Source organism: Pterocles gutturalis, unplaced genomic scaffold (genome assembly GCF_000699245.1).
Source record: "Pterocles gutturalis isolate BGI_N339 unplaced genomic scaffold, ASM69924v1 scaffold37049, whole genome shotgun sequence".
In the NCBI taxonomy this organism is placed as follows: Eukaryota; Metazoa; Chordata; class Aves; order Pterocliformes; family Pteroclidae; genus Pterocles; species Pterocles gutturalis.
In genome coordinates, this window is record NW_010131932.1 from 7,602 (window position 1) to 17,848 (window position 10,247).

At 50.4% G+C, this 10,247-nt stretch overlaps 2 protein-coding genes across 2 annotated transcripts in view; both read right to left on the minus strand.

Annotated features, from left to right (window-relative positions):
• Positions 1-1,389, minus strand: part of LOC104467121 (complement receptor type 2-like) — a 6,879-nt gene extending 5,490 nt beyond the window's left edge. Inside the window, exons 1-2 of the mRNA XM_010080760.1 lie at positions 1,302-1,389; positions 597-788 (exon numbers count right to left, since the gene is read on the minus strand). Coding sequence (XP_010079062.1) covers positions 597-788; positions 1,302-1,389 — 280 coding nt within the window. The remainder of the gene's footprint in view (positions 1-596; positions 789-1,301) is intronic.
• A 6-nt stretch (positions 1,390-1,395) lies between these two features.
• Positions 1,396-10,247, minus strand: part of PFKFB2 (6-phosphofructo-2-kinase/fructose-2,6-biphosphatase 2) — a 16,262-nt gene continuing 7,410 nt past the window's right edge. Inside the window, exon 14 of the mRNA XM_010080761.1 lies at positions 1,396-1,452. Coding sequence (XP_010079063.1) covers positions 1,396-1,452 — 57 coding nt within the window. The remainder of the gene's footprint in view (positions 1,453-10,247) is intronic.

A 10,247-nucleotide genomic window follows, 5' to 3' on the forward strand; every position in this document is an offset into this window, starting at 1 on the left:
AGCGACCCTTTCTCCCAGGATGAGTCTGCCGTTGGCCGGCTCCGTAGGGTAGGGGCACAGCTTTGCTGGGGGACAACAGGGCTGGGGTTAGTTCTTATTGCGCTTTCTTGAAGAGTTGGGAAAACGCAGCAGGAGAGGAGAAGACTCCCCCAATACCAAGCAAGGGGTTGGACCAGAGACCTCCAGATTTCCCCTCCAAGCCAATATTGGATCATGATGCTGTTAGGACTCGCATCATGACCTGCAGACAGCCTCCGCAGCCCAAGGGGGTTTTGCAGGAACCCTGGCAAGCATGACAGTGTTCCTCCACAGCTAAAGCATTCTCCTACTGCAAAGTCTGAAATACTTTTTTTTGAACCAAGAGTTACAAAGGGCCTGAGCAGAAGAACATCCCTTTGAGTGAGCAATCAAAGACAGCCAGCATCATTTCAGCTTTTCCCACCACTGCCAGTACTTAGGGGAACACAACTGGTGCTTCGTGTCAGGTCACTCATCTCCCACCACCCCGTGAGGTCTCTGGACACTGCTCCACCAAAATGAGCTGACAGCATCGCAAATCAAAACCAACAGTCAAAGTCAACCCCAAACATACTCACGTATACACATCTCCCGTGACCCATGCCACTTGTTGTTCCTTCCGCAGACAAGGGTGCCTTGGGAATTAATGTTCCTCACGTAACCCGGACGACAGACGTATTCCACCACGGAATTATGGCGGAACGTGGTGGCGCCGCGGTATAGCTCCTTGAGCTCTGCAGACTGGAGACGCGGCGGAGCATCGCAGAGACCTACCGACAGAAACTCCATCAGAAAGATGCTGGGAGGAAAAGCTGTGGGAGTTCAGGCCTGATTTACTCTGAAGGTCCAGGTGAGGACACTTCGGTGGCCTTAAAACTCCCTAAAGCCAGAAACAAGGCGGAGAAGCGTGGTCTGTGAGTGGGGATGGCCCAGGCTGGCCGGGACGGGGCAGGAGCATCACCCCACGGGTCCTGATCCCTCCTCACACAGCAGCTCCAAAGGCTGGGTCCAGACTAAAGTTTATTCAAAATCCAGATTAATAATCCTTCCTCTCCCCAATTAGTATAAATCATTGCACCTTTTCCAGCTGGAATAATTTTACAGGTGTTTTACACAGAAAGGCAAAAAAAGGCACAGGAAGAGAGATTCTGATCACAAAGATTTACAATGTTCTCAAAATGCAAAGGCAGAGAGGAAAAGGGAAGGATGCATGTCTTGTGAACCCCAGGAGGTGGCTTTCCATCAAGGGATCTTAGTTTATCCCAACAGCCTCGTTCACTTACCCTGGACAGCCACAACCAGAGCTGCGGTGAGGAACAACCCGAGGACAGCGGCGTGGTCCCTCCGCCTGCCCAGCCCCTCAGCTGGCATCTTTCTCTATCCCTGCCCGCAAATCCCACTGGAGTTACCACATTCTTCTTCTAGACCAAACATCTGTAAAAACAGCAGGGGGGTGTTCACGCTCAGGATAACCATAGCTCATACGGACAGGTCTCATTTCTCCATCCCGAAGCAGGTCCTGCAGGTGCGGCTGGGGGGAGAAGCCACAGGAGCTATTGCAGCTCCTCTCTGGCTGATGGGACCAAAAGCTGGCACAGAGGAGCTGGGTGGTGGGGTCAGAGCTGGATGGGGGTGAGGAAGGCTGGCTCCAGCAAACCAGACCCAGAGATATAAAAATCCAACATAAACAGGACAGCTGATTGTAGATGTTGAGCAATTCCCAGGGGCTTTCTTCCACTCGTCTCATTTATTTACATTTTTGAGAATGAGGCTCTGGATTAAAATTTAAAAATAAAATTTAAAAAAAATACTAACAGTTCCACTCAAACTGTAACAGAAGTGCTTTGTAGCGTCTCAGGTTTAACTTAAAAGCTCTATATTGCCAACGCGGTGCTCTTCCCAGCCAACCAGCCAAATTAATACCTGCAGGACCATGGGTTTATCTATGCCTTCTGGAAAAAGTCCCCTGAAATGGGTAAAATGGTTTGTTTCAGTAATAAATCTCTTGGAAGCAAATTCATAGTCAGATGAAATCCTGCTGGAGTCACTACAGTCCCCTAACAACAAATTATAGGTGGAGAGAAGCATCTAACCAGAAAGATGCAACGGCTTTGTGCGAAGAACAGCAACTGTAGTCAAGCTACAAAGCACACCAGTCATTCAGGAGGCTGAATTGCTTTACCGAATGGAATTTGAGTGCAATTTGGACTAACCTGGCACCCCTAGAGATCAGCAAGATCCCTCTCTGTTGCGCACGACCATAACTTCTGAGCCTAAACCCTCCCAATGTTATGTACGCCCCCAGTGCCCACCTTCTTCCTGGAAACGAGAGTCTTTCCTGATGCTTTCTGCCCTAAACCTAACACTTGTTCTGGCTGTTTCACTCCTCTGGCTTTCCTTCAATCCTTCATTTAATTTACTAATCTTTGTGCCTGCTAGAGTTGCAAGAAAGCTCCAATCCTGTTCCCAAGAGCAACGCTACCTAAAGCTGCATTGCTCAAAGTCCCCTTACCTGGAGGGCTGGCAGCAGGAGACACAGAGACCCGGTGTGTTCAGCTCTTGCAAGACAACGTGATGACTGTCCTTGTCCTGTCCCCCCGGCTCCAGGCACCGCAGGGGTAAAGGAGGAGTTCCGATACACCTACATGCTCAGATATGGCTCCACGCAGAAACGTTTGGATTCTGCCGAACCCGAGTTGTGGCCGTTGACCCATAAATCATTAACTCCTCCTCTGAGCGAGAAGGAAGTCGTTTATTCAACCCACAAAGCCCAACATTAGAAAACTGAACGCAACCCAAGCAGATGTTGAAATTGTTTGTTTTCTCGTGAAGCTGCCAACTCTTTGTTGAAATCCCCACAGGGCAGGACACTGCCCATTCCCCGCGGCACCCAGCCCATGCCCAGGGACCTCAGGCACACGCTGGGACCTTCTCAAGAAGATTGCTTCACCCCAGGGCACGTCAACCCTGAGCTCATCACTTCTGCTCTCCAAAGCTGATGGCCAGCGTTCAAAATAGGGTTTCTTCTACCAGCTCCACCCAATCCCATTAAAGCAACAGCAGCTGGAGCTCGGCAGCCGGGAGGTCCCCAGGAGCATCCCTCAGAGCTGAACCCCCGCGTCCACCCAGCTGCCCTTCATCTCTCTGAAAGCTGTTCCCAAACCCAGCTGGTGCTGGTGGGTCATCTTCCAGTAACAAGAGTTTCAGCAGAAACTGGGACCATTTGCTCCTTCTGCACTTTGGCTGCACAGCTCCATCGGGGCTTGAAGCACCACCAAGAACCTGGCAACAGCCTCTTCCCCCGGCTCATGCTTCTTACAGGTATTGGTTTGTTCTGCCAAATCTCAGGGGTTTTTTTGCCAGAAAAATGTACCACATCCTTACACTGAGTGGGACACATTACCTTTGTAAAGTTCACATGAGCCCATGCCAAAATGCAACAAAGCAGATTTTGTTCTTGGTCTGTAAAACCAAGCAGGCACTGACCTCCACTAAATACCTACAAGAATCCAGGTAATCACAAACACAAACATAGGCTTTCCAGATGACTTGGAACAACTTGACTTGTGCACCCAAAAAAATCAGCAGCTCTCCCTAGAAAAAGGAATGCTTTTATTTTTTTTAAAGCACATCCCTACCCTAACAGCTCCATGGAAAACCTGAAAAATCTGAATCCCAATAGCTTCAATTAAAACACCCCTAAAATTGATGAGGGCAGAGGAAGGGCAGCAGTAGCTCCGGGGTACAGGATTCACCATTTCCAGCCCAGTCCCAGGAGGATGCCTGCCCTCCCCTGCACACCACCTTCCTCCACACACTGTCCCGATTCCCTGAATTCACCGTATCTCCAAAAATCAGCACACCATCGTTACAGCAAACAAAAATGGAAAGTAACAGAGGAAACTACATCTATTTTTTTTTAAACCTCTTTATTTTAAATAAATGCTCGTGGGATATTAATGCTTGTCGGATATTTATGCTCAAGTGGACAGAGGACACAACATACAGCACAAGTTTACATACATCCCATTTTTAAACCTAAAAGAACGCAGCAGTGCAGCAAAATTGCAGGTAGACGTGTAACACCCATCTCGGTAAACACTAAACACAAGATGCAGTTTGCAAAGAGTGTTCAGAGGCAGAGCAGCAGCGGGAGAGGCGGAGGCGACACCGGCAGCACCCACCCTGTGCCCAGAGGAGCACGGGGCGAGGGGCTGGGACATTACCCCGGGGCAGGCGGGTCCTGGAAGCGCTGGCAGCGATTTCCCATGGCCGGGCTTCCCCAGTACCCACAGCCGAGCTGCTGGGAAGGGGACACGTTACAGAGAGGTGACAGCTCTAACGTCACCACCAGCGGACACAAGCTCCAGCTGTTTTTAAGCCTTTTTTCGCTCGCTTTCCAATTCTCCCCATCGCTGGCAGCACAGATGGAACAGGTTTTGCCTGAGGGATCATTTTTCTCTAACACAACCCATAATGATGAGGGGACAGGGACACAATGCCTGTCCCGCTGGTGGCCCTGCCACTGCTCACTGAAGGTGACAGCAGGGACCGCAACCTCTGTGCTGGAAATACAGGGACAGAAGGTCAGGGACATACAGAAAAACCTTGAGCTCGTGCTTACAAAGGCACCAAGCCCACTTCCACACCTCCAAATTCTCCTCCTCTGCCTGCCCAGCCCAAGACGGCGGCTCCGGTACGTCAGCACCAGCCCGCGGCTAATCCCCCCGCTCAGGTACATTGTGCAACCGGTGTTTATCCTGGGGTATTTGCACGCAGGGTGCCCAGGAAATCAGGTGATTTCAAGGAAATACCTGGCACAGGGACCCGCCAGCCCGCGTGGGGCTGGGGAGACGGGTGGGCTCACTGCCGTCACCGAGAGCTCGGGGCTCAGCAGGACCCCAGGACCTGTCCCGTGGGGCAACGACGATGATCCCAAACCTGCTGCTGCTCTGCTCACATGTATTTACACCTTTTGGAAGTTAAAACACAGGAGGGAAAAGCTCTAGTTAGGCTTTAACTAAAGCACCGAGGCACAAGCGCTGCGTTCTGCAGGCGGCCGGGACGGTCCATCCCCAGCCCCACAGCCCACGGCCGAGGCCAGGACCCCCTCAACAGGAATCCAGGACCCACAGTCAGGGATCTGAAATTGCAGACCTCATCTTTTAGCAGTGATTAAATAATTCTGACCAACGACACATCAGCAGCTACATTCATGAATCCTGGCAGGTAAAAAATACATATTTTTGTCTCCTTACAACCATTAACTACTCAATGACACAAATATAATTAACTCCTTTGTAACTTACTACAGCATATTGTGCGTAAACATCCTACAGTACGTTTCTACGCTGTTTTCCCCACAGAGCGGGAGGGCTCCTGGCAGGAGCAGCCAGCCCGACGCGGGGCGGGTTTGTGCGTTTAGAGCATCACTGCAGAGTGACAGCAAAGGCTATAGATCTCTTCCTTCAACAGATTTATTTCCCTCCCCCCCCCCCCCTCTGGCTGATTTCTAAGCACTGTGACATTTAAAACTGCAGAACAGGCGGCACTGCTCTTGCAGAAGGCTGCAGCAAACCTGCGCCCTGGTGAAAACAGCCCGAGGAACAGAACTAATAAAACCCCGTTTCTCACCCACTGAATTTCCTCCCTCTGTGGCACAATCGCTTCAGATTGACACACACTTCTGCGCTGCATAAATCCTAAAGGCTTAGAATTAGAGCCTGGACCTTTGCCATGGACATCCCCATCTCAGCTTTAGCAAATTAAAGCTCCCGGAGTGTTTAAAACAACTGGGTGTGAGCAAAAAATCCCCAGGTAAAGCTCAGGCTTGGGGCTCCTGAGCTCCTCCCCAGCCAGGGCTCAAGCACAGATCATTTCTCGAGCACACATCCCTGGCCAACATTTATTTAAAATGAGCAACCAAGGTCCCAGAAGTTGCTAGTGTAAATCCTGGGGGTCCAGAACAGCCTCCTGCTTCGTACCTAAATGCTCCTTCCTTCACCCAACCTGAGGATTTCACCCTTAGGGCAAGAACAGGAGGAGTGGGGTAAAATGGAGTTCGGCAAAACACAAGGCAAGACTCGGGGGAGAAAACTGTAAATTTGGGGCGTTGCTTCCCTCACACCTTGGTGGGGGATTTCAGTAACAGAGGAGTTTCACCATCGATGTGCTAAATACTAAAGCAGCTTAAAGGCAGGATTACACATCGGTAACATTCACAGCTTATTCATAGGCAAGTTTAAAAACCTGGTTTAAAAACCTGAATGTTGGTACATTAAAAAGACAACTGGTAAAAAAATCACCTGCTTCTTGCAAACCCTGCACACGCAGCCCCGCTGTTCCCAGACACCGAGCAAAGCAACGCTCAGCATTTTTTTTTTTGTAATACATAAAAGCATCCACAAAACCCAGGAAAAATGAGGGAGAGGGTGAGGCTTAGATCAGGGTGCAAAGCTAAAGCAGGACTGAGTTCGGACTCAGCAGCGCTGGCAGCTAGGCTGATTCCAGCCCAGGAGCTTTTATTCCCTTTTGCCCCTCACAGGGGATGTCCCGCAGGATCTGCTGACCTGACGAGTGCCTTGTGTTACACCCTGTGCAAAATCCCTGCCCAGAGCAGAGGGACGGGCTCAGAGCAGGGGATTCCCATCAGCAGCCATGGAAGCAAAGCCCAACGGTACCTGGAGCAATTTGGGTGGTTAGACACCACAATAACTGCGTTTAGACTGGGAAATGATCACAGTTAAATAAAAACTTGGGGATTTGGTCTGAGAACATGTCTTCCAAAGAAAAGTGGCTTCGGCAAGTATGGATTTTTGTCCTCGCGTACGCTGCGGTTAATTTTGCCAAGAGCAAAGACACGGAACACTATTTTAACACCCCAGAAAGCCCAGGGACACGTTGGCTCGCACATATTAAAAGCAGGTTGAAAAATCTCCATAATAAAATTTTCTCTGATCTCATTGACAGACAGTTCAGCATTCGGAAAGAAAAGACAGATTCTAAAAACACATTTCAGAGGAGAGTACCAGCCAAGGCGGCGCGCGGCGCTCCGGGATGCTCCGGTCCCATCCGCAGGGTTCTTCCTGGCCATGAAAATCCCAGCAGAATCCGAGATGAGAGCACAAACCTCTACACCGTTAAATTGGCCATCCTCTACAAATAAGAGACAAATGGCGCAGGTTATACCGAGGGTAGGCTGGGCGGCGGCAAAGCAGGGGACAGCAGAGCTCGGCTCAGGGTCGGGGAGAGCCGGACACTGCAGCAGCCAGCGGCTCCCGGGGCCCGCCCCCGCCGGCTCGTGGATCCAGCCAGCTCCAGAGCTGTTCTATGTGACAGTAGCCATCTGAGGTTTATTTATTTCCTTCTACCCAAGCAAATAACGAGCTGCTTCACGCTTTGCATCGTCCTTTAACCCGTCGCAAAGCTCCACACGAAGGTTTCCCAGCCTCAGCCCATGCAAGCCCAGCTGTTCGGGAGCATCCCATAGGACGGGTGGCAATAACAAAGCGGGCAGGTTACTCAAGGTTACTCACTTTTATTTCTCTTCTCCATAGGAAAATACACTTCCAGGACACACGTAAGAAACATTACAATAATTATTTTTATATTAACCACAATAAATACTTATAGCTTTGATAAAACTCCTTCCACTGCCTCACCGAGGCTCTGAGACACCAGGAACACGCTCGGGTCAGGATAAGCAGATGATGTATGTACAAATGCACAGCCACACACGTGTAAATCTGACAGCCAGGATTTCCTACAGCTGCTGCTCACACAATATGAAGGCACAGCGAGTGCTCTGAAGGGCCCTGGCTGCAGGGTGCCCAGTGCCTCATCACAAACCCACGTGTAAATCGACATGGGCAATCTGTCCTGCTACCCAACCAGTGCAACAAAAAAAGGGCACAGCTATCAATGAACAGCAGGCATCAACACTTAAAATCCAGAAGTCAGAAAATCCAGATCCTACACATTTTCCATTTGCAATTAATAAAAAAAAAAAACACCTAAAAAGTACCCATCATCAGACAGAGACAGTCCAGGAGAGCTGCTCACACGCTGCTTTGTCATGCAAAAACCCCATCACTAAGAAGGAAGAAGGTTTGTACTGGAGTGGGACAGGAATCAAGGAAGTTGGACCAAGTTCCCTTCATTTATCTGCAAACCCTCCTAGGGAGTCCGTGTTATTTGTTTGAACACAGGGCAAAAAGAAACACTTGAAGCGCAGCGTTAGCAAAGTGATTTTGCAAAGCTGGCGTATACATTCCTCTTTAAACACAGCTCCCTTCAGCTCAGAGCAAAGGCAGATCCAGAGGGGGCAAAGCTTTGATTTTTAGCCTGTGGATAGTCTTCCTCTGATTTAATATTACTCAATATAGCAACAATGATTTATCAGATTTACCACGAGCTCCCCCAGCTCAGGTTTGCTCCTTTTCCCTTCAACATTAAGGCCTCTGAAACCCAGGGAGATGGGAAACTCTTGGACAAACGCTCCCTTTTTGCATCGCTGCTGGCTGGACTGCTTCCCAGTCAGCCATCCCCACGGGGGAGATGCTCCACGGCACCGCTGGAGCTCGATGCTTTGTGCGCTTCCACAGCTTTGGCAGGACAGTCCCACTGAGTAAGAAAACTCTGCAGCATTACTGGAACTGTTATCACAAACTGAAGAAGAGGAGACAGAGGCAGGTACCGTTAGGATCAATCCCACACCTTTGTATCCTGTGACATGCGCGTAAATACCAGGGATGGAGCAAGACAGGGCAGCTGCGTTGGAAAAACTGTTGGAAGAGCTTCACTTCAAGAACAAAAGTGCAAGTAAAGTAAAAAACTTCACATCCAAATGGCCAAATACATTCAAGCAGGAGTTTCTCAGCCCAGGAGGCACGATACCCAGGCAGTGGTGGGAGCTGCACCATCCTCCCCTGGAAGCGATGAGCCGCATCCCACAGCAGCGAGAGCTGCCCCATCGCTGGGGGGACCACGCTGTGTGGGGTCTGGCTGAGACGGACCCAAACACTGCTGCTACCAGCATCTTTCTAGCTGCCCGTGCAACCCACAGCACTATGAGGGAAAATTAACTCTGTCTCAGCCAGAGCCAATACAACAACGCACCGGTAAGTCCAGCTGGAGCCCTGGATCCGTGGGCTCAGCCCAGTAACACATTCCTCCCCCACTGAGGTCCCCCGTCACGACAGGTTATTATACAGCAAGAGTTCCTTCTGCTCCACGTGTCTGCCTCTCCCCAAAGGAGTTTCCATGTGACGTTAATCAAGAGAAGTCCTACTTACTAAACCGAAAGAGAGAACACACAAGCTGCTCTCAGCGGTCCTCACAGGCAAGCACTTCCCCCGTGAGGCTGCAAAGGAAACAGAGACAGCAGAGGATAGCTCAGAGCGCGCTTTAGAGGAGACTGAAGAATAACAGCAAAAGCAGCAAAGCAAACGAGGGCAGTGAAGCAATGCCAAGGGGTTCAGAGCAGGCTTGTGTCACAGCAGGCGGGGGGACACAGCAGGGACACAGGGTGCTGCTGCACCCCGACACCCCCTCTGCTGCGCGGGGGCTCCATCCAGGCGAGAGAACTCGGGACAGCGCGATTCCCCCCACCTGCATGCCCCCGAACGCAGGGATGCTGCATGGTCCTTCATCCAGATATACCCAGGATACCTCGCAGTTAGTGTGAATCTGTAATTAAGTCGCTATTTTAATCATAATGCATTCTACTGAATCACTTCGTTAATCATTAAATTGGTTAACGATTGAGCGCTGCTAAAATTTAACCTTCGATTTCCCTCACACCATGAACAAATCCTAAATTGTTGCTAAACCCTAACCATGTGAGATATTTCAGCCACGACAAACCCCCATCGTGGGGTACCCGCAGCCAAAGCCCACCACAGCCCTCCCCTCCGCCCCGTCCGTGCAGCCCGCTCTGCCTGCCACCTCCCAGGCACAGAAAAACCCCTCATTTCACAGATAAACCATTTTAATTGAGCAAAGAAACACTCAGGGCTTTGCATCCAGCACCGAGGAGGACCTACGTGCTTCTAAGCTAAAAGAAACATCAAGCACCCAAAGCCAAGCTGCTTCAATTCGGGCACCCCAAGAGCCCAAACTCTGCTCAAGGAGCTGCTGACAGCGGGAGCTGCAGGGAAACGGGCACCGACACGAGGATTTCCTATTCTGAGGCTAGAGCAATGCTCGCCTGCAGTATCAAATTAGGAGAA